At 45.9% G+C, this 24,091-nt stretch overlaps 1 protein-coding gene across 2 annotated transcripts in view; it reads left to right on the top strand.

Annotated features, from left to right (window-relative positions):
• The window catches only part of adamts10 (ADAM metallopeptidase with thrombospondin type 1 motif, 10), a 43,841-nt gene extending 24,624 nt beyond the window's left edge, over positions 1 to 19,217 (top strand). For both annotated transcript variants that reach the window (XM_024003988.2, XM_024003987.2), the window contains exons 16-25: positions 3,545 to 3,678; positions 5,471 to 5,594; positions 10,800 to 10,880; positions 11,071 to 11,234; positions 11,333 to 11,459; positions 12,331 to 12,460; positions 12,646 to 12,850; positions 13,095 to 13,271; positions 17,018 to 17,192; positions 17,290 to 19,217. In XM_024003988.2, the coding sequence (XP_023859756.1) occupies positions 3,545 to 3,678; positions 5,471 to 5,594; positions 10,800 to 10,880; positions 11,071 to 11,234; positions 11,333 to 11,459; positions 12,331 to 12,460; positions 12,646 to 12,850; positions 13,095 to 13,271; positions 17,018 to 17,192; positions 17,290 to 17,399 (1,427 nt within the window). In that variant the 3' untranslated portion in view covers positions 17,400 to 19,217. The remainder of the gene's footprint in view (positions 1 to 3,544; positions 3,679 to 5,470; positions 5,595 to 10,799; positions 10,881 to 11,070; positions 11,235 to 11,332; positions 11,460 to 12,330; positions 12,461 to 12,645; positions 12,851 to 13,094; positions 13,272 to 17,017; positions 17,193 to 17,289) is intronic.
• Positions 19,218 to 24,091: the final 4,874 nt, after the last annotated feature.

Below are 24,091 nucleotides of genomic sequence, written 5' to 3'. Positions count from 1 at the left end.
CTGTGCTGCCTGCCTGGTCCTGACTGTCAGCTGGTTACCCTGTGCTGCCTACCTGGTCCTGACTGTCAGCTGGTTACCCTGTGCTGCCTGCCTGATCCTGACTTGTCACCTAGTTCCACTGTGCTGCCTGGTCCTGACTTGTCAGCTGGTTCCACTGTGCTGCCTGCCTGGTCCTGACTTGTCAGCTGGTTCCACTGTGCTGCCTGCCTGGTCCTGAATTTCGCCCAATTAACACTTATTTCTACTCTCACATGACCAGAGCCTGGCCAGGTTATAAAGCATGGAAACTGTGTTGACCAAAGGGTGGTGGTAAGTAAAGTGAGACAATGGCTGTGTTGTGTTGCATTGTGTGTACGTGTTTGTGTGTTGGGTCGGCCCATAGAGCAGATGTGCTGGCGTTTCTGTGCTGAGACATTGATTGGCCTTGTCAGCCAGTAAGAGAGCTCAGTGTGGTCGCTGGCATGCTCTGTAATATGGAATAAATGAGAGCACCTGTCAGTGCACAAATAACACCCTCCCCCCTCTCCCTCTCCCTCTCTCCCCCTCTATCCCCCTCTCTCCCTCTCTTTCCTCTCCGCCTGTCCGTTTTTGTGCAAGTCTGCAGGATTTCCACATTCCAGTTTCCCAGGGAATTTGCTGATAGTTGCACTGTTTCTGTTAACTCTCGTTTTTGTTGTTGTGAGCGTTTGACCCCACCATGCTGTTAGCGAAACCAAAAGCCTCACAACCCACAGCCCTGATCAGTCCCAGACCTTAGGTGGTAGAGGAGTGGCACAGACAAAGAGGGGGCCGAAGAGACAAAAGGGTTGTGTGTGTGTGTCTGTGTGTGTGTGTCTGTGTGCATAGAGGGAGTGAAGGGGGACTTAATCACAATCAGCTGCTTGTTCTCTTGATGTTAGCAATCCAAACTGTGCTCTCTCCCCTCTATAGCCCCTCCACCTCCCCACTCTCCTCTCCGTCTTTGGCACCCGAGTCCTTACAGCTGTGGGAGAACAAACTAACTGTGTCGAACCTAAAACCCAAAAGCTCATTAAAATACCATGCGTGGCCATCAGACACATTAGAGCAGCCCGGGGTTTTCTCAGTAATGGAGGGGAATGGCTGGAGTAATTGTGTTGTCTTCACCCAACAAGAGGCCTCACGGCTGAAAGTGCTAATAAAGAGCGAAGTGGAAGCGATTTGTTTTCGTGTTTGTGATAACGTTGTGTAATGTTGTAAACTCGACACAGCAGCAGTGCAGCTCAAAATCGCATTGCGTAAATGTGTTTGAGCAATGAAATGGTGTGAAAGCCAGCGTGTATGCCATATAAAAGGCTGAGTCTGGTGGTGTTGTCTCTGCTTGCTGCTGCAGATGGGATCCTATAGACCAGGGCTGGGTAACTCCAGTCCTCCAGGGCCTGACTGGTCTCACACTTTTCTCCATCCCTAGCAAACACAGCTCATTCATCAAATTCTGTTGATCTGTTTATCAAATTCTGCTTCTCTGTTTATCATATATGCATAGTCACTTTAACTATACATTCATGTACATACTACCTCAATTGGGCTGACCAACCAGTGCTCCTGCACATTGGCTAACCGGGCTATCTGCATTGTGTCCCGCCACCCACCAACCTCTCTTTTACGCTAGGGCTACACGCTACTGCTACTCTCTGTTTATCATATATGCATAGTCACTTTAACCATATATACATGTACATACTACCTCAATCAGCCTGATTAACCGGTGTCTGTATATAGCCTCACTACTGTTATTTTTCACTGTCTTTTTACTGTTGTTTTTATTTCTTTACTTACCCATTGATCACCTAATACCTTTTTTGCAATGTTGGTTAGAGCCTGTAAGTAAGCATTTCACGGTAAGGTCTACACCTGTTGTATTCGGCGCACGTGACAAATAAACTTTGATTTGATTTGAAATTGCATTCTAAACTGAAGATCATGATTAGGTGACTATTGGAGTCAGGTTTGTTAGCTGGGGCAAAACTGTGACACCAATCAGGCCCTCGAGGACTGGAATTGCCCACCCCTGCTATAGAGAACCAGCTGCTTCTCTGGTCAACTCAATCTAGCTCTTAATCATGCTACTGTATGTGTTGTTTACCAAAAGTATTACGTGACACCTAATGAAACATACAGATCTCAATAACCTCTCTTATTCCTGATGGTATTGTCATGTCCTTGCCAAAACACCAGCCATCTATGGGATCCTATAGAAGACCTTCACAGTTGCTCCTCTCGCCACCAGCCTGTACCGTTGATACCAGACAGGATGGTTCCATGAACTCATGCTGCTTAAGCCAAATCCTGACTCTGCCATCAGCATGACGCAACAGGAACAAGGATTTGTCAGACCAGGCAATGTTCTTCCACTCCTCAATTGTCCAGTGTTGGTGATCACATGCCCACTGGAGCCACTTCTTCTTGTTTTTAGCTGGTAGGAGTGGAACCCGGTGTGGTTGGCTGCTGCAGTAGCCCATCCGTGACAAAGATTCGACGAGTTGTGCGTTCCGAGATGCCGTTCTGCACACCATTGTTGTACTGCGTAGTTATTTGCCTGTTTGCGGCCCGCCTGTTAGCTTGCACAATTCTTTCCATTCTCCTTCAACCTCTCTCATCAACAAGCTGTTTTTGCCCACAGGACTGCCGCTGACTGGATGTTTTCTGTTTGTCGCACCATTCTCGGTAAATCATAGACACTGTCGTGTGTGAAAATCCCAGGAGGGTGGCTGTTTTTGAGATACTGGATCCGACACGCCTGGCAAGGACAATCATACCACGCACAAGTCGCTTAGGTCACTCGTTTTGCCCATTCTAATGTTCAATCGAACAGTAACTGAATGCCTTGATGTCTGTCTGTCTGCTTTATATAACAAGCCACGTGACTCACTGTCTGTAGGAGCGATCCATTTTCGTGAACGGGGTGGTATACCTGTCCGGTGAGTGTATATTGTTGTTTACCCAAGAGTATCACAAACAATGAATGAAAATAACAATGCTCAGCTCTTCTAAACCTCTGACATGATGGTATTGTCAAGTCTGGGTATTTGTTGCTTACCCAAGAGTATTACGTAACAACTTATGAAACCAACAGCTCTTAGCCTGCGTTTACACAGGCAGCCCAATTCTGATCTTTTGCCCAGTTATTGGAAAAAGAGCTGATCTGATTGGTCAAAAGACCAATTAGTGGAAAATATCAGAATTGGACTGCCTGTGTAAACCCAGCCTTAAAAACTGACATGATAATATTGTCAGATCCTTGCCAAAACACCAGCGATCTAGCCAAGACCTCTTTTGTATAATGGCTTACGTGTAGACCTAGAGACGTGTAGACCTAGAGACGTGTAGACCTAGAGACGTGTAGTCCTAGAGACGTGTAGACCTAGAGACGTGTAGACCAAGAGACGTAGGATTGTGGGTTTAAGTACTTCTAGGTTACCCCCCCCACACCCAAATTTGCTGCAGAATCTAATATGGGATCTATTTGTGTTTGTATTGAAATATTGTCTCATGTTCTTCTTCTCTGTGCTGCTCTGTTGAACAGGTGGAGTGAAGTCCTGCTCTCTGAACTGCCTGGCGGAGGGATATAACTTCTACACAGAGCGTGCTCCGGCTGTGGTGGACGGGACCCCATGTCGGGACGACTCTCTGGATGTCTGTGTGAATGGAGAGTGCAAGGTGAGACTGCTCCGTCCTTTCTATCCTCTCCTCTCATTTAACTCTCCTCCTGATTGTCTTCTTAAAGTAGTATTGCCTTTCAGATGGTGTTGCTCACTGCTCACACAAACGATGCCGATTGTTCCCCCATTCTGTTGTTTTTGGATGGCTTCAGAGCCTGTCAAGAAGCAGARTGGCTTTGTACCGGGAGGGGAGGAGGGAAAAATGAAATTCTCTCGCTGAATGACACCAAACCACAAAACATCTGAATTGTTGTTTTGTGGTTTCCTGCAGCTATGTGGAGCAGAGCTGGATTTCATTAGGCAGTTGAATGGCCATCCCTCGCTCCTCTCTTGAGCTTTGTTTGGAGCGGTCTCAGGGCCTGGGCACATGAAGTGGGTGTGAGTGGAAGTCTCTGGGCTCGTCCAGACTGAGAGAGGAGCCTGTTTATCAACTATTCTCCTCCTCTCCTCTCTTCCTTGGTTCTGTTCTGTGTAGCAGGAACTCAGTGACCTTCCAGCTCAGCTGGCTGCACTGCTGGCTGCTAAATATATTCACTTTAGCCCCTCTCTCCAACTCTCTCTCTGTTTCTTACTCACTCTCTCTCTCTCTCTCTTTCTCTCTCTCTGGGTCTATCATATTCTGCCATTCTTCCTTCTCATCCCTCTCTTTATCTCTTAATTTCTAGAACTCTCTGTTTCTTTCCCTATCATACTCTTCTTCTCTCATTATTTCTCACAGTTTCTATCTCCCAGGTTCTTTCCCATTCCTCCCGTCACTCTCTTATATTTATGGTGCATATAAAAAGGCAAAAAGTGTGGAGAAAAATGTAAGTATTGTTTGCAGTCTCATGGTGGTTAGGATCCAGAGAGTAAGGGATTGATTTGAAGCGAGCGAGGGAGAGTGAGTGGAGAGAGAGCAGGAGCAGAGAGAGAGATGTGTGTGTGCTTGGAAACACATGCGCAGGCTGCCTGGCCCAGGCTCACCAGGGGACACGGCCCAGAGCCCAGTCTGAACTGAAGGGCCAGGGCACGGCCTGGAACAAGTCCTGCTATTACTAAGGGGAAATAGCTTCCACATTGATAGTTAATGGAACCTAGACTTGCCTGGGTCAACAGGGTTTAAAGTGCCCCAGGGTTGCTCCATCCATCTAGTCACATGTTAGAGTTACTGTACAGGGTAGGAGTTAATTTAGACCAACATTTGTGTTGGCTTGAACCTTCTGTTGCTATTTGGTATTTTTTGTATTTTATTAGGATCCCCATTAGCTGTTACCGAAGCAGCAGCTACTCTTCCTGAACAGCCCAAGGACAAAACTACATCAATTTTAAAAAGGCACACGTAGCCTACATATGAATACATACACACAAACTCTCTAGGTCAAATAGGGGAGAGGCATTGTGCCGTGAGATATTGCTTGATCTGTTTTTTTTTCAACCAGGTTTGCTGTTCATTTGAGCAATATGAAATGGGAGTTCCATGCAATAATGGCTCCTATATAATACTGTACGCTTTCTTGATTTGTTCTGGATTTGGCAACTGTGAAAGACCCCTGGTGGCATGTCTGGTGGGGTACGTGTGTATGTCATAGCTTGTACAGGTTGTGTCTTAGGAATGTTTCCTGTAGGTAGAGAGGGTATGTTGTTGACATCCTGTGGTGTCAGTATTTTCATTAGGCACCTGGGAAACATTTCAATCAGCCTCACTTCTGTTGCTGAAAGGACAGTGTGTGTTCTGCTTTGCTCTCTATAGAGGCTAGTGTCTGTGTGCCTCTGCCTGCACCCTCTGATCTGTGGCCCTTGTCTCCCTGCAGCACGTGGGCTGTGACCGGATCCTGGGCTCGGATGTGCGGGAGGACCGCTGCCGTATCTGCGGGGGTGACGGGAGCAACTGTGAGGCCATAGAGGGCRTCTTCAATGACTCCTTGCCTGAAGGAGGTACAGTTTAGTATACAGAGCATGAGTCTATTCACCACAATACTGCTAGGAAGGAATCTTAACCCCGTTCTTTGATGCTTACTGCACAATGATGGTCTCTACAGTTAGGGTGGTAGTGGGCCCCTCTCTCAGGCCAGGCAGGCGTGGACAGACAGACACTGGGGGGACTGCTCTGTTCCAAGACTTGGCAACAGGACACGTCTCTCTCTTTAAAAGACCCTGATTGCTGCGTTTCTCTGTCCTCAAACTCTCTGCTCCCTCCAACACCACTTATAGAACAGGCCAATAGCACATACCTCTCAATTAGACTTGGGAATAAAAATGAAAAACACAAATACAATGTCAAAGAAGAAAGGGCCTGTGTTTTGGACCAGGGAGCTCTAGCAACGTTCTGAGAATGAGATTTAGTTAAGTTCGAGACATCCATCGAGAGAGATTATGCAACCAAATTGTTTTATGGAAATTCAAACAATGTGTGCATGCATTTGAATTCTGACATGAGCTAAATATGTGTTGGACTACTGCCTTGCAATGTGAGTTAGGGGACATCAGACATTTTGAAAGTAATGTATAATTATCTGTTCACATGCGAGCTTTCTAGTTGCATGATCTGCATACTGTACCAGTTAATCATATAGAGTTACTGTAACGATTGTCTTCCTCTTCTGATGAGGAATATGAAAGATCGGACCAAAACGCAGCGTGGTAAGTGTCCATGTTATTTTAATAGAACAGAACACGAAAATACAAAAATAACAAAGTGAAATAACAACGAAAATCGAAACAGTCCTGAATGGTGAAACAAACACAAAACAGGAAACAACTACCCACCAACATAGGTGGGAACAGGCTACCTAAGTATGTTTCTCAATCAGAGACAACGATTGACAGCTGCCTCTGATTGGGAACCATACCAGGCCAAACACAGAAATACAAAACATAGAGCAAAACATAGAATGCCCAACCCAACTCACACCCTGACCAAACCAAAATAGAGACATAAAAAAGGAACTAAGGTCAGAACGTGACAGTACCCCCCCCGCCCCCCCCCCCCCGGACTCTGGCCGCAAAACTGAACCTATAGGGGAGGGTCTGGGTGGGCATTTCACTGCGGTGTCGGCTCTGGTGCGGGACGTAGACCCCACTCCACCTTAGTCTTAGCCCACTTATGTGGCGCTTCTGGAGTGGCGACCCTCGCCGCCGACCCGGACTGGGGACCCTTACAGCGTGCCCCGAATAAGACGGAGACTCTGGCAGCGCGGACAGGCGGGAGACTCTGGCAGCGCCGGACAGGCGGGAGACTCTGGCAGCGCCGGACAGGCGGGAGACTCTGGCAGCGCCGGACAGGCGGGAGACTCTGGAGGGAGGAGACGGAGAGACAGCCTGGTGCGTGGGGCTGCCACAGGATGGACCGGGCTGTGGGGGAGCACTGGAGCTCTGGTGCATACCACTCGCACCTCTCCCTTAGGCTCAATGCCCACATTCGCCCGACACGGGCAGAGCGTAGAAATCGGGTGCACTGCACCCTCCCAGCGCCCCGGAGACACAGCACACAGAGCCGGCGCAGGATACCCTGGGCCGAAACGGCGTACCGGAGACCAAACGCGCTGAGCCGGCACAATACGCCCTGGCTGGATGCCCACTCTCGCATGGCACTTGCGGGGGGCTGGCCTATAGCGCTCCGGGCTATGAGCGAGTACTGGCGACACCGTGCGCTTGACCGCATAACACGGTGCCTGACCAGTACTGCGCTTCTTCCGGTAAGCACGGGGAGTTGGCTCAGGTCTACGCCAATCTCCCCGTGTGCCCCCTCCAATTTTTTGGGGGGGCTGCCGCTCGTGCCTGTTGTGCTGCCTTACCTCATATCGCCGCCGCTCAGCTTTAGCTGCCTCCAGTTCTTCTTTGGGGCGGCGATATTCCCCAGCCTGTGCCCAGGGTCCCTTGCCGTCCAATATCTCCTCCCATGTCCATTTCTCCAGATCGCGCTGCTCCTTGTTACCACGCTGCTTGGTCCGTTTGTGGTGGGTAGTTCTGTAACGGTTGTCTTCCTCTTCTGATGAGGAATATGAAAGATCGGACCAAAACGCAGCGTGGTAAGTGTCCATGTTTAGTTGCCTGTGAGCACTACGTTGGCTTCACGTTTAGTTTGTTATTTTGTTAGTTTGTTTAGTGTTCTTCGTTGAATTAAAATATGTATCCCAATCGCACTCCACCTTGGTCCACTCCTTTAAASGGCCGTGACAGTTACTGGTGAATATCTTGCCCTGCCAACCTCTCTCCATCCTGTAGGTGCATAATGACCTTTTTATTTCAGTACCTATTTCAGTCTAAACACTTTGGCCCTGATTAATGGTTTGTGATTAATTCTGTGGACACATGTCAGGGGAAAACTGATACAGCCCAGCCAGGCTTACAGATGACGCCAGGCACAAGAATTAGCCATCACCATCTCCAAGAAAACCAAGCCGTTGTCGAGGGCTTGTGGTAGGCTCAGCCTATAGACACTCCAGAGGTCTCGGTTCCATCATTCCATCATAGTGACAGTTGGAAGGCTTGTGGTCCTCTGTCCTATTAGAGAGCTGTGGGTAATGTCTCCCTGCAGGTACATGATACTGCACTAACCCTAATGCCTAACGTCACCCTGCAGGTACATGATACTGCACTAACCCTAATGACCTCAACTTCAGGACCAAACTGGGTGCAGGTTACATAGAGGTACTGCAGCTAACATGTAAATGCCTCACGTAACTAGCGAGGATACATGATATTGGAGGCAACTAAACTTTTAATAGCCTCAAGTATTCCTGAGGTTGGATTACTCGCACACCTAACCTAATGCCTAACGTCCACTGCATCGTACATGATATTGCACTAACCGCCTTAAATGCTACGTCACCCAGGCTGCAGGTCACCAAGACTGGATACACTGACCACTAACCCTAATGCCTAACGTCACCCTGCAGGTACATGATACTGCACTAACCCTAATGCCTAACGTCACCCTGCAGGTACATGATACTGCACTAACCCTAATGCCTAACGTCACCTGCAGGTACATGATACTGCACTAACCTTGCCTAACGTCACCCTGCAGGTATAGATACTGCACTAACCCTAATGCCTAACGTCACCCGCAGGTACTTGATACTGCACAACCCTAATGCCTAACGTCACCCTGCAGGTAATGATACTGCACTAACCTAATGCCTAACGTCACCCTGCAGGTAATGATACTGCACTAACCCTAATGCCTAACGTCCCTGCAGGTACATGATACTGCACTAACCCTAATGCCTAACGTCACCTGCAGGTACTTGATAACTGCACTAACCTAATGCTTCTCAACACTAAGGCTACGTGTGATTATGTGGGCTTTAAAGCATAGTCAAACTCAGAATACTTTAAAGTGTGGTCAAACTCCGAATACCACTATTGATCAATATTAACCATGGATAAGTTTCCTTAGATCCCTGAACCAGTTTCCTTAGGTTCTACTCACACCGGTGAGATTCATTATTATAGGAAATAGTTTCTGCCAAATTGAACCTACATTTTGTGGATGAGGAGGACGAGATCTTTTACCATTAAGGCTCGGCTTGGAAAATCCTCAGAGATTTTTAAATAAGGTCTCTTACTTTTTTTGTGGCCAGAGGAAGTTCGAGTCCAAGCCGAGCGAAACAGTTCAAAAAGTCAGGTCCGCTCTCATCCGGTCACAGCACCAAATGTTGTGGAAAATTCCATCCAAAGATTAAGGCAGAGACTATTTAATGATATTATAGAAAACCATTTAATACAAGCAGCTGGGGGAGATCCACCTCTGATTTCACAAGGAAGAACTCAATGAATAAATATTTACATGTCCCTTTTATAGTGGGAGGTGATCATACTATCATATTGTTTACACAACAGTTCTTTCAACACAGCAACAGTTCCAGAACAGTTGCCCTGTGTCAGGGTGCAGACATACCAGGAGTCTATGGAAGGCATAACTCACAGGAATATCCCTTGAGAAGTTACAACAGCTCACTCCAAATTCTACCACCACAATATGGAGACTTGGGCTTCCTTTTCCACTGGCGAGGAAGGCTGTGGGCGAGGAGAGGAGTGTGTGGGGTTTCTCTTGTGCCTGTTTGGGGGCACGTGGCAGGCAGTTTTATGTGTGGGTTGCAGGAGTGGTATGCCTGCAAAGCCGGACAGGTTTATTCTAAGCCCTCTCCATCCACCCCTTTACCTCCCCCTTCTGCAACCCTCAGAGTGGACACACTCCTGGGGTGGCCGCAGCTCGGTGGCTGGGACCACACTGGCTGGCTCAGCAACAGCCTTAGCCTGGGCCTACACTCTGGCTCCTGGCTGATTTACGAGCCACACGAGCAGTCATGTCTACAGGGTTTTTTATGTCTCTGAGGTGCAGACCAATCCTCACTCCAAGAGGGTTTAAATGGGGTTTGTTGTCATTCACTAACCAAGCAGTACAGCAGATGGGCTGGTGTTTTGAGCATGTTGTTCTATCTAGAGATTCACACCTAAGAGTGACGATGGTGCCATTTTCTCTCCTGCCTCTGCAACCTTACTACTCCCATCTGACGTCTGAGACGCTCTCTCATCTATCTTTCTAGGTTCTCGTTTTTTTCTCCTCTCCATCTGTCGAGTCTATCTCTCTCTCTCTCTTTCATTCTTTTTGTCTGTCTGTCTGTCTGTCCAGTCTGTAACTTTGGTTGTGGTGGAGGGTTACTCAGGGGTTGAGGGCCAGGGGTTTATTGCTCTTTGGCTCTCTCTTTACCACATAGGCCCCTGATTGTTAACAGAAAAACCTCTCCATCTCCAGTGTCCAGGAACCGCAAGTACAGAGCCGGGTTACTGAATTTACTCACTGCACTGACTGCTGCACCAGTGAAGGGTCAAAAGTCAAGCCTCTCCTTTCCTCAGCGGTCGCACTATTGGAATGGATTATTAAATAATTTCTTTTTTTTTGTGAGACTGAAGTTATTTACAGGGCTGTGGTGGCTGGCTGGACAGCACAGCCTGGCTTTTAACATGGTTACTGAACGCTGCCCAGGAATTTGGTTGGAATCCGAAGGCTCTGTTTATTCCATTGAAGTCCCACAGAGTAAAACACTATTTATACATCATTCTCCCTCCAGTATGTCAGTGAATAAAACCTCCACATTGCCTTTCTCTTCTTTCTGTGTGTGTGTGTGATCCCAGGTTATGAAGAGGTGGTCAGAATCCCCAAAGGATCTACCTTCATTCATATTCAGGAGCTCAACGTCTCCCTCAACTACCTAGGTGAGAGTTCATGTCTCTTCTGTGTCGCACAATGTGTTATTCTGTCATGCTGGATTCTATAGTGTGCATTCACACTCAAACTGAAATGAAAATGTAAGTGCATCGGCACATCAGTAATGCTGTTATTAGAACTATCAGAACATATAACACGTTTGCAGTCAGACATCCTCTCGTTCCTTTTCTGCTCTAGTGCTGAAGAGTAAAGGGGACCAGTACTTCATCAATGGGAAGCTGACCATCGACACCCCTCGTAGGTTCGACATCGCAGGGACCACCTTCCACTACCGCCGACCCACTGATGAGCCTGAGACCCTGGAGGCCCTGGGGCCCACCAACATGACCCTCATCGTCATGGTAATGGCCTAGCTGTGTGTGTTACTGTGTGTGTAAAGGTAATTATTCTATGGAATACCATACGTGACATACGTGTGTATGTGTTGGTGTGTGTGTAGGTGCTGGTGAGGGACGAGAACCCAGGGATCCACTACCGCTTCAACCCTCCAGTCAACAGAGACCCTCTGACTGGATACGCCTGGCACTACACATCCTGGTCCCGCTGCTCCGCACTCTGCGCTGGGGGTACCACCACTACTGGCTCTATAACTCTGTACTGTACTCTTCTCTGGCTCTATCATTGCTCATTGATTGATTGATATTATTTGATTCAGAAATGCACACAGAGCCTTTTATTCATGCAGTTGCCTTTTATCCCATGTTCATTTCATATTATTGAGGCTAAAAATAGCATCATGGTCGTCATGACACACCCATTGTCTTTACTAATGATCCATTTATCTGCTGGGCAGGGCTGGGTTCTCTATATAGACAGTCTATTGACCTCTCTCGTAAACTCACTGACTCACTCAGGCACGTACATGCACAGTGCATACCCTCACTTTCTCAACGACTTTCTCATATTCCCTCTCTGACACACACAAGCACACGCTGGTACATAAAAAACTCACAGTGCATATCCCCTGTTGGCTTGAGAGTTTTCCTAACGTAACACTGACCCTGGGGAAACATGGGAATGGAATGTTYATGAACAGAGGTACTGTGGGGTTGGTGAAACTGCAGGAGTTTGTGCCGAAGCCAACTTTGAAGTTACACACACTCTTTCTGTTGCGGGTAAATGATCCAAAGTAACTAGCTTGATATAAACTCATTTACTTTGCTTATAAGAACATTTCCTTGACCCTAATGTCAGCAGAACAAGCGAGAGGAGAGTGCTTGTACAAGTTCTACACTTTTACGTCATTTAGCAGACGCTCTTATCCAGTAGAGGGCATACATTTTCGTACTGGTCCACTGTGGGATTTGAACCCACAACCTTGGCGTTGCAAGCACCGTGCTCTACCAACTGAGCCACACAGTGTGAGCTGCATCAGATGAATGATCAAAGGAGTTGTCGATGTTTTATAATGTGTTTTTCTCTCCCTCTCTCTGTCAGGTGGTCAGATCCAGCAGGTAGTGTGTAAGAAGCAAGCTGATCACTCCGTGGTCTACAACCACTTCTGTGACAAGAAGAGCAAACCCAAAGACAAGAAGCGAGGCTGCAACTCTGAGCCATGCTCCCCAAGGTGAGTGTCAATGTATCTGTCCCACTGCCTGTGTGGAGCTCCTCTGATTGGGCCCTTATGACCTATATATGCAGAATAAGTTTTTACCTATCATGTGTGTATGCACATGTGTATGGGAGTACACATGTGCATGAGGGCTTAGTTCCTGCTGAACTAAGCCTTGTCTGTCTGTGTGTCTCCAACAGCTGGGGGTCTGGGGAGTGGTCTGAGTGCAGTCGTAGCTGTAACGGGGGCCTGAGGACCAGAGAGGTGCTGTGTAAGAGGAAGATCTCTCCTACAGAGGAGAAGGTSCAGGACGACGGCGCCTGTACCCTCCCACGACCACCCCTCACTGAACCCTGCAACAACCACACCTGCCCCCCAGAGTGGCTGGCCCTGAACTGGTCAGAGGTACACCCAAAATACCCCCATAAGCCCATCCAACTTTTTTTAAACTAACAAGCAGAATCTAGAGTTTTCTAGAAATAGAGAGAAGGTGCTTACCTCGATACTTTCTGTACCTATGCAACATTTCTGTGTGTAACCAATGCCACCTGCTGGTTGGATTATGTACTGGTCTCTGGTGTGCTCTGGGGCTATAGAGGCTGGAGCTCTGATTTGAATAATCTCTCCCTCATCCCTCTCTCTCCCCCAGTGTAATCCCAGCTGTGGTCCAGGGTTCAGGCACCGTGTCCTTCTGTGTAAGAGGGGGGAAAGTGGAGACACACTGCCAGAGTCCCAGTGTCCCAAGTATGGGCGTCCCACCACCAGGGTGCGCTGTAACCTGCAGCGCTGCCCACCCCCCATGTGGGTCACAGGGCCCTGGGGAGAGGTAAGGCTGGGGTTAACATGGGCTCTGCTCTGTATTGAACTCTGCTCTCATTCAACTAGACCTCCTACAGGTGTAGGATATTAATTTGACCAGTTTTGTCTCAGGAGTAAAATAATCCTTTAGCAGCAGGATTTAGTTATAAAAAAGTAATAATTTCTAACAGGAACTTAGTTTTGATAGACTACAGTAGGCTATAGTTTAGGTGTAGCCTGAGGCTGCATTTCGGATACACTTGTATGTCATAGTGGAGACCAATATCTATCTTGTGTTATTAAGCTACAGATGAAGTCAGAAGTTTATATACACCTTAGCCAAATACATTTAAACTCAGTTTTTTCCACAATTCCTGACATTTAATCCTAGTAAAAATTCCCTGTTTTAGGATCACCACTTTATTTTAAGAATGTGAAATGTCAGAATAATAGTAGAGAAAATGATTCATTTCAGCTTTTATTTCCTTCATCACATTCCCAGTGGGTCAGAAGTTGGTATTTGGTAGCGTTGCCTTTAAATTGTTTAACTTGGGTCAAACATTTCAGGTAGCCTTCCACAAGCTTCCCACAATAAATTGGGTGAATTTTTGKCCCATTCCTTCTGACAGAGCTGGTGTAACTGAGTCAGGTTTGTAGGCCTCCTTGCTCGCACATGCTTTTTCAGTTCTGCCCACAAATTTTCTATAGGATTGAGGTCAGGGCTTTATGATGGCCACTCCAATACCTTGACATTGTTGTCCTGATGCCATTTTGCCACAACTTTGGAAGTATGCTTGGGGTCACTGTCCATTTGGAAGACCCATTTGCGACCAAGCTTTAACTTCCTGACTGATGTCTTGAGATGTTGGTTCAATATATCCACAATTTTCCTCCTTCATGATGCCATCTATTTTGTGAAGTCTCCCAGTCTCTCCTGCAGCAAAGCACCTCCACAACATGATGCTGCCACCCCCGTGCTTCCTCCAAACATAATGATGGTCATTATGGCCAAACAGTTCTATTTTTGTTTCATCAGACCAGAGGACATTTCTCCAAAAAGTACGACCTTTTGTCCCCATGTGCAGTTGCAAACCGTAGTCTGGCTTTTTTATGGCGGTTTTGGAGCAGTGGCTTCTTCCTTGCTGAGCGGCCTTTCAGGTTATGTCGATATAGGACTCGTTTTACTTTGGATATAGATTATTTTGTACCTGTTTCCTCCAGCATCTTCACAAGGTCCTTTGCTGTTGTTCTGGGATTGATTTGCTTTTTTCGCACCAAAGTATGTTCATCTCTAGGAGACAGAACGTGTCTCCTTCCTGAGCGGTATGACGGCTGCGTGGTCCCATGGTGTTTATACTTGCATACTATTGTTTGTACATGTGAACATGGTACCTTCAGGTGTTTGGAAATTGCTCCCAAGTATGAACCAGACTTGTGGAGGTCTACAAAAAAAATTCTGAGGTCTTGGCTGATTTCTTTAGATTTTCCCATGATGTCAAGCAAAGAGGCACTGAGTTTGAAGGTAGGCTTTGAAATACATCCACCTCCAATTGACAGAAATTATGTCAATTAGCCTATCAGAAGCTTCTAAAGCCATGACATCATTTTCTGGAATTTTCCAAGCTGTTTACAGGCACAGTCAACTTAGTGTATGTAAACTTCTGACCCACTGGAATTGTGATACAGCGAATTAAGTGAAATAATCTGTCTGTAAACAATTGTTGGAAAAATTACTTGTGTCATGCACAAAGTAGATGACCTAACCGACTTGCCAAAACTATAATTTGTTAACAAGATATTTGTGGAGTGGTTGAAAAACTAGTTTTAATGACTCCAACCTAAGTGTATGTAAACTTCCGACTTCAACTGTATATAAAGCAACGGTTGTTGATGTGTATGGCTGCATTTCAGATAAAAAAATTAACATTTAAATGTCGCAGTAGTAGGACCGACTGTAGTAGGAAATGTATTCTGTCTGGTGCTTTAACGTTTGAGCGAGCGAGAGAGAAAGATAACTGTGGATTCGGCTATTTCAGACACACCTGTTGCTGACAGGTGTAGAAAATTGAGCACACAGCCATGCAATCTCCATAGACCGACATTGGCAGTAGAGTGGCCTTACTGAAGAGGTCAGTGACATTCAAAGTGGCGCCGTCATAGGATGCTACCTTTTCAACAAGTCAGTTCGTCAAATTTCTGCACTGGTACTGTAACTGTAAGTGCTGTTATTGTGAAGTGGGAACGTCTATGAGCAACAACGGCTCAGCCACAAAGTGGTAGGCCACACAAGCTCACAGATTGGGACCGCCGAGTGCTGAAGTGCGCAGTGCATAAACATTGTCTGTCCTCGGTTGCAACACTCACTACCTAGTTCCAAACTTCCTTTTGAAAGCAACGTCAGCACAATAATTGTTTGTCGGGAGCTTCATGAAATGGGTTTCCATGGCCAAGCAGCCACACACAAGCCTAAAATCACCATGCACAATGCCAAGCGTCGGTTGGAGTGGTGTAAAGCTCACCACTATTGGACTCTGGAGCAGTAGAAACACGTTCTCTGGAGTGATGATTCACGATTCACCATCTGGCAGTTCGACTGGACGAATCTGGATTTGGCGGATGCCAGGAGAATGCTACCAGCCCGAATGCATAGTGCCAACTGTAAAGTTTGGTGGAGGAGGAATAATGGTCTGGGGCTGTTTTTCATGGTTCGGGCTAGGCCCCTTAGTTCCAGTGAAGAGAAATCTTAACGCTACAGCATACAATTACATTCTAGACGGTTCTGTGCTTCCAACTTTGTGGCAACAGTTTGGAAAATGCCCTTTCCTGTTTCAGCATGACAATGCCCCTGTGCACAAAGCGAGGTTCATACAAAAATGGTTTGTTGAGATTGGTGTGGACAAACTTGACTGGCCTGCACAGAGCCCTGACCTCAACCGCATTGAACACCTTTGGATGAATTGCAACGCCGACTGCGACCCAGGTCTAATTGCCAACATCAGTGCCCGACCTCACTAACGCTCTTGTGGCTGAATGGAAGCAAGTCCCTGCAGCAATGTTCCAACATCTAGTGGAAAGCCTTCCCAGAAGAGTGGTGGCTGATATAATGCCCATGATTTTGGAATGAGATGTTCGACATGCAGGTGTCCACATACTTTTGGTAATGTAGTGTATGTAGGTCCTTGACTGATTGATGTATTGAAGTGAAGAGGAAATACTAGACAATGTTATTCTTTCCTGTTTAGATTTGTATAGTAGGCCTCCTGAGTGGCGCAGTGGTCTAAGGCACTGCATCACAGTGCTAGCTGTGCCACTAGAGATCCTGGTTCGCGACCGGGAGATCCATGGGGCGACGCACAATTGGCCCAGCGTCATCCGGGTTAGGGGAGGGTTTGGACGGCAGGGACGTACTTGTTCCATCACGTGGTGGGCCGAGTGCAATGCACGCTGACACGGTCGCCAGGTGTACCGTGTTTTCTCCGATACGTTGGTGTGGCTGGGTTAAGCAGGCATTATGTCAAGAACCAGTGTGGCTTGTTGTTGGGTTGTGTTTCGGGGGATGCATGGCTCTCGACCTTCGCCTCTCCCGAGTCTATATGGGAGTTGCAGTGATGGGACAAGACTGTAACTACCAATTGGATACTGTGAAATTGGGGAGAAAAAGGGGTAATAAATAAATAAATGAATAATACATTTATAAAGTGCTCTATTGTCTGTCTTTACTATGTCCTCCTAGTTTTGTGACCCGTCTCTCTCTCTCTCTCTGTTCTATGTCAGTGCTCAGCCAATTGTGGTCTGGGTCAGGAGATGCGCTCTGTGCAGTGTCTTGTACATAACGGCCAGCCGTCCAATGAGTGCCCAGACCTCCTGCGCCCGGCAGCCATGCAGCAGTGCAAGAGCAAATGTGACCTCAGCAGCCTACCCATGGACATCCCTGAGGGTGACCCTGAAGGTCAAAGTTCAACTCTGTATTAATTACCTTCTCAGTATATTTTCCTGCCAGCTTAATATCCATTTAAGATGTTTTTATATCTATTTTTCCCTTCCAGAGTGTAAAGATGTGAACACAGTGGCGTACTGCCCCCTAGTGCTCAGGTTTAAGTTCTGCAGCCGCCCCTACTTCAGACAGATGTGCTGTAAGACCTGCCAAGGACACTGACCCCTGATCTAGAGTGAGAACCAGACCCATACTCAGTCATCCCCAGCGGGACCAGACCAGACCGCCTGAGCTGAACATTCCACAGGGGGAGGGACTGACAAGCCATCGCACCGCAGAGCAGCCTCTCTGACATCAGGGGAGGGTGAGAGAGAGAACTGTGCTTTTATCCCCCACTCTGAAATTGCCCTAACTGATACCAGCTGTGGGGGCACTGCTGTGAAGACCAGATGGGCTGCTGGGATACCTCTGTTTTTATGTCCTTATATCCTTATTAGTGTTTGGTGCTACTATCATTGCCATGCTGGCCACAGGACTGGCCAAAGTACTCTGTTCAGCTTAGTTACGTTTCTCTGTTGTTTATTAAGTGGCCCAATCTTACCCTGAGACACTGTCCATACGGACCTTTACTTGTATATTTACAGACGTTGTTCTATGTGTACACAATCTACACTGTACAAATGAAATTTACCTGATACTTTATCACTTACCAAATGTAAATGTTAATATTAGTTATCTGGTGGCTGTTGTCAACTCACGTGGTCTTCTATGTTATCTTGTCAATGCTTTGTCTCAGAACTAAATCTTTATGAATTATTTTTAATATTATGCTTTTTGAAAAGGGTTTGATTTGCACAAAGTATGGCTAGTCATAAGGATACTGTATGTTTAGTTATTTGGGACTTGTCTCGACGACTCTACTTAACACTAAGGTTCTCCATCCACGGTCCGGTCTATGCTCATAACCGTTTACTCACCACTGTCTTGTCATTTTATGGGACCCAGCAAGGGCTGGTCAATGGTCGGTTCAGTTCACATCTAGCAGCTGACCTCAACACATCTCTCATACTGTAGCCCTTACTGTACACATTTAGATACAGGCAAACGTACCGTGGCCTTACTGTACACRTTTAGATACAGGCAAACGTACCGTGGCCTCATCAATGTGAAAAATGCTACATGGTTCTCTGTACTAGTCACGTATACAGTGAGTGGAAAAGTGTCCATCACTGAGTAAACCACTTCCAACAACCGATTCGATCGGAACAGAGACCCTCACATGTCCTCTGGTCTTAAGTGGTCCTTCTGTCTGATAGCATGGCCCTGCTGCGCCTTTAATGGTCAACCAGTTAACTTCGGTTTTTAATATGCTGCATGTACAGTGAAGGCCTTTTTACACATCCATCCATGTATTGAGCTCACACCCAGAACCAGCCCTTGCAGTATGTCCGCTCTGGTTTCTATTGGAGTAACTAGGTTGTTATTACTCTCCTGATGGTGCTTTGGAATGGTGCTATTTCTTAGCTAATTATTGTCGTTATTTGTTGTCATTCTGTTGAACATAGTGTTTTTTGTTGAGGTTGGTGCTAAAGAAATAGTGCTATATCAGTTTGTGAGAAGAGGAGTTAACCCTTTATTTCCTTACCTACAGTAACTCAGTATGGGACAGACCCATAAGTTACCAAACATTCAGTCTCTTATCAAACTGGGTGTCAGCACACTGACTGATACTTTACTATCTCACAAAAACCATAACAAAACTGTTTAATAAAACATACCGTCTTATTTGACTGTCTAAATATGTAAGCTACATTTTCTATTTTGAACCATCTGTGTCTATGGTCACGGTGTGACCTCAGAGGCAAACCATTTTATCAAATGTTAGGGACAATGTTGTTTTCAGATGCTTATTATTACATATATGTACTGTGTTTTAATTACTACAGAATTATTCCTCCGTTCCCCATGTACAACCATTGAAATGAACATATTAAAGTGAATAAATATGGCGCATTGTTAATAAATGCATTGTGTGCTTTACCCTCTCTCCCTCTGGAAACCCCTGGCCCAGACAGAACGCTAGATCATCAAATGATCATCCATCTGTTTCTATATCTCATAGATGTAATGGAAAATAATGACGCTAGTGTTTCCTCAGTGAGGTTGTGATATGTCTGCTTTAGGCTCTTCCTGATTGGGGGAAAAATACAGATGGTTACTGAGGCCTGGCATGAGTCATCCTCACCACTGACATGTTACGTTTCAGGCCCTGCATCAACTTGGGGCCTTCCTGGGTATGCTGATGTTCACCCAGAATGAGGAGGCTATTGAAGACAAGGAGCCCCACATCTCTCAGCAGTATACTCTGTACTCATGATTACACTGTGCTGATCCGAGGCCCACTGCAGTTGCAGTAACACTGTGAATCTCTACTTGTCAGTGAAGAGCCTAGTTTTATTTAACCTTTTTTTATCAGGAGTCATACTGAGAACAAGGTCTCTTTTACAGATGAGCACTGAATTACCTAAATGACAGAAAATACACACATCAAAATACAAAACGCAAGCCGAAAGAAAAACAGTCATGAAAAACAAACACATTCATCAGTAATAGGGTCCTCAATCAGCTTTCTGAATTTGCTTAGAGGAACCAAATTTAAGAACAGTTTGTTCCACAAATAAGGTGAAAGAAAACTAAAAGCTGATTTACCTAACTCAGGAGAGACCAAATTATTTTCCAGAGTTAGCCATCCCTGAGACCGGTTGTGGTAATGCGTACAGTACCAGTCAAACGTTTGGGCACACCTACTCATTCAAGGGTTTTTCTTTATTTTTACTATTTTCTACATTGTAGAATAATAGTGAAGACATCAAATCTATGAAATAACACATATGGAATCATGTAGTAACCAAACATTTTTTAAACAAAATATATTTATACTTGAGATTCTTCAAAGTAGTCAGGATGCTCTCGATGGTGCAGCTGTAGAACTTTTTGAGGATCTGAGGACCCATGCCAAATATTTTCCCTCTCCTGAGGGGGAATAGGTTTTGTCATGCCCTCTTCATGACTGTATTGGTGTGCTTGGGCCATGTTAGTTTGTTGGTGATGTGGACACCAAGGAACTTGAAGCTCTCAACCTGCTCCACTACAGCCCCGTCGATGAGAATGGGGGCGTGCTCGGTTCTCCTTTTCCTGTAGTCCACAATAATCTCCTTTGTCTTGATCACGTTGAGGGAGAGGTTGTTGTCCTGGCACCACACGGCCAGGTCTCTGACCTCCTCCCTATAGGCTGTCTCGTCGTTGTCGGTGATCAGGCCTACCACTGTTGTGTCATCGGCAAACTTAATGATGGTGTTGGAGTCATGCCTGGTCGTGCAGTCATGAGTGAATAGGGAGTACAGGAGGGGACTGAGCACGCGCCCCTGAGATGCCGCCGTGTTGAGGATCAGCGTGGCGGATGTGTTGTTACATATCCTTACCTCCTGGGGACGGACCATCAGGAAGTCCAGGATCCAGTTGCAGAGGGAGGTGTTTAGTCCCAGGGTCCTTAGCTTATTGATGAGCTTTGAGGGCACCATGGTGTTGAACACTGAGCTGTAGTCAATGAATAGCATTCTCACATAGGTGTTCCTTTTGTCCAGGTGGGAAAGGGCAGTGTGGAGTGCAATAGAGATTGCATCATCTGTGGATCTGTTGGGGTGGTATGCAAATTTGAGTGGGTCTAGGGTTTCTGGGATAATGCTGTTGATGTGAGCCATGACCAGCCTTTCAAAGCACTTCATGGCTACAGACGTGTGTGCTACGGGTGGGTAGTCATTTAGGCAGGTTACCTTAGTGTTCTTGGGCACAGGCACTATGATGGTCTGCTTAAAACATGTTGGTATTACAGACTCGGACAGGGAGAGGTTGAAAATGTCAGTGAAGACACTTGCCAGTTGGTCAGCTCATGCTCGCAGTACATGTCCTGGTAATCCTTCTGGCCCTGTGGCCTTGTGAATGTTGACCTGTTTAAAGGTCTTACTCACATCGGCAGTGGAGAGCGTGATCGCACAGTCTTCCGGAACAGATGGTGCTCTCGTGCATGTTTCAGTGTTATTTGCCTCGAAGCGATTATAGAAGTAGTTTAGTTTGTCTGGTAGGCTCTTGTCACTGGGCAGCTCTCGGCTGTGCTTCCCTTTGTAGTCTGTAATGGTTTGTAAGCCCTGACACATCCGACGAGCGTCAGAGCCGGTGTAGTACGATTCGATCTTTGTCCTGTATTGAAGCTTTGCCTGTTTGATGGTTCATCGCAGGGCATAGCCGGATTTCTTATAAGCTTCCGGGTTAGAGTCCTGCTCCTTGAAAGCGGCAGCTCTAGCCTTTAGCTCAGTGTGGATGTTGCCTGTAATCCATGGCTTCTGGTAGAGGTATGTACATACGGTCACTGTGGAGATGACTTCATCGATGCACTTATTGATGAAGCCAATGACTGATGTGGTATACTCCTCAATGCCATCGGAGGAATCCCGGAACATATTCCAGTCTGTGCTAGAAAACAGTCCTGTAGTTGAGCATCTGCTTCATCTGACCACTTCTTTTTATTGATCTAGTCACTGGTGCTTCCTGCTTTAATTTGTGCTTGTAAGCAGGAATCAGGAGGATAGAATTATGGTCAGATTTGCCAAATGGAGGGTGAGGGAGAGCTTTGTATGTGTGTCTGTGTGGGGAGTAAAGATGGTCCAGAGTTTTTTTCCTCTGGTTGCACATTTAACATGTTGATAGAAATTTGGTAAAATGGATTTAAGTTTCCTGCATTAAAGTCCCCGGCCACTAGGAGCGCCGCCTCTAGGTGAACATTTTCCTGTTTGCTTATGGCGGAATACAGCTCATTCAATGCTGCTAATACAGCTACGAAAAATACAGTTGAACACTCTCTAGTGTGATCTACAGCTTATCATGAGATAATCTACCTCAGGCGAGCAATAGCTCAAGACTTCCTTAGGTATCGTGCACCAGCTGTTATTAACAAAAATACATAGTCCGCCGCCCCTTGTCTTACCAGACGCCGCTGTTCTATCCTGCCGCTACAGCGTATAACCAGCGTATAACCAGTATGTTAATAGTGTCGTCGTTCASCCACGACTCCGTGAAGCATAAGATATTACAGTTTTGAATGTCCCGTTGGTAGTTTAATCTTGCGCATAGGTCATTGATTTTATTCTCCAAAGATTGCACGTTTGCTAGCAGAGTGGAAGGAAGTGGGGGTCTATTCGATTGCCTATGAATTCTCAGAAGGCAGCCCGCCCTCTGGCCCCTTTTTCTCCGCCTCCTCTTCATGCAAATCACGGGGATCTGGGCTTGTTCCCGAGAAAGCAGTATATCGTTCGCGTCGGGCTCATCAGACTTGTTAAAGGAAAAAAAAGATTCTGCCAGTCCGTGGTGAGTAATCACAGTCCTGATGTCCGGAAGTTATTTTCGGTCATACGATACGGTAGCGGCAACATTATGTACAAAATAAGTAAAAAAATAAGTTACAAACAATGCAAATAAACAAACAAAAAAACACAATCGGTTGAGGACACGTAAAACGTCTGCCTTCTTCTCCGGCGCCATTGTACGAACAGTTCCTTCGACCTCATGGCTTGATTTTTGCTCTGACATGCACTGTCAACTGTGGGACCTTATATAGACAGGTGTGTGCCTTTCCAAATCATGTCCAATCAATTGAATTTACCACAGGTGGACTCCAAGTCGTAGAAACATCTCAAGGATGATCAATGGAAACAGGATGCACCTGATCTCAATTTCGAGGCTCATAGCAAAGGGTCTGAATACTTATGTAAATAAGGTATTTCTGTATTTCTATTTCAAAAAAACTTTTTTCGGTTTGTCATTATGGAGTATTGTGTGTAGATTGACAAGGATTTTTTTTATTTAATACATTTTTGAGTGAGGCTGTAACGTAACAAAATGTGTAAAAAGTGAAGGGGTCTTAATACTTTCTGAATGAGCTGTACTTAGTTCTACCTGCATTCAATACTAATTTCAGGTCAATAAAAAAAATTGTAATACCATGAAGGCAGACTGTAGTTCATATAGAGGGCAACAGTATCATCGGCATACAATTGCAGGTTACAATTCTATTGTTAATGTAAACAGTAAAAAGTCCCTGAATCAACCCTTGCGGGACTCCTTTCGTAAAATATCCAGAATACCTGTTTTAACACCATCAGGAGATAGACATTGAGTTCTATCTGTCAAGTAATTTTTAAACCAGTTACATGCAGCCTGGTCTAAGCCAATTGAGGAAATTCTCTGAATTAGCAGTGAGTGATCAACAGTTTCGAGAACCTTTGGCAGGTCAATGAAGAGGGCAGCACAATGTTGTCTTTTATCCATACAGTTAACCACATAATTTATAGCTAGGGATGCAGCAGAGATAGTGCTATGACCTGGTCTAAACCCCGACTGATGTACATTTAGGATACATTTCAAAGATAAGAAAGATCTTAGCTGAGAATTAATCAAGGATTCTAATATTTTAGCTAGGCAGAAAGTTTAGAAATAGAGCGATAATTATTTAGGTCACAAGGGTCACCGGCTGTGTGAAGGGGGAGTACATGGGCCGCCATCCAAACCTTGSCGATAGTACCAGATATAATCATCAGGTAAAAAATATGGGTTAATGATTCAGCAATCAGTGGGGCAGAGAGYTGCAGCAAAAATGGATCAAGCATATCAGCCCCATTGGATTTTTTTTACATCAATCTTAAGCAAGGCATCTAGCACCACAGATAGTAAATTGTTAACATGAAAACAAAGATTCACTAGAAGTTGACAGTTAACCGGCGATTCAGCTAGAGGCGAACAGAGGGAAGAGCAGTCGATTGACTGACCAGGGTCAATTAAACCACAGTTTCTCTCAAATAAAA

This window comes from Salvelinus sp. IW2-2015, linkage group LG16 (assembly GCF_002910315.2).
Source record: "Salvelinus sp. IW2-2015 linkage group LG16, ASM291031v2, whole genome shotgun sequence".
NCBI classification, from domain to species: domain Eukaryota; kingdom Metazoa; phylum Chordata; class Actinopteri; order Salmoniformes; family Salmonidae; genus Salvelinus; species Salvelinus sp. IW2-2015.
The sequence above is the reverse complement of the archived record's forward strand: the minus strand, read 5'-3'. Positions and strand labels throughout refer to the sequence as shown.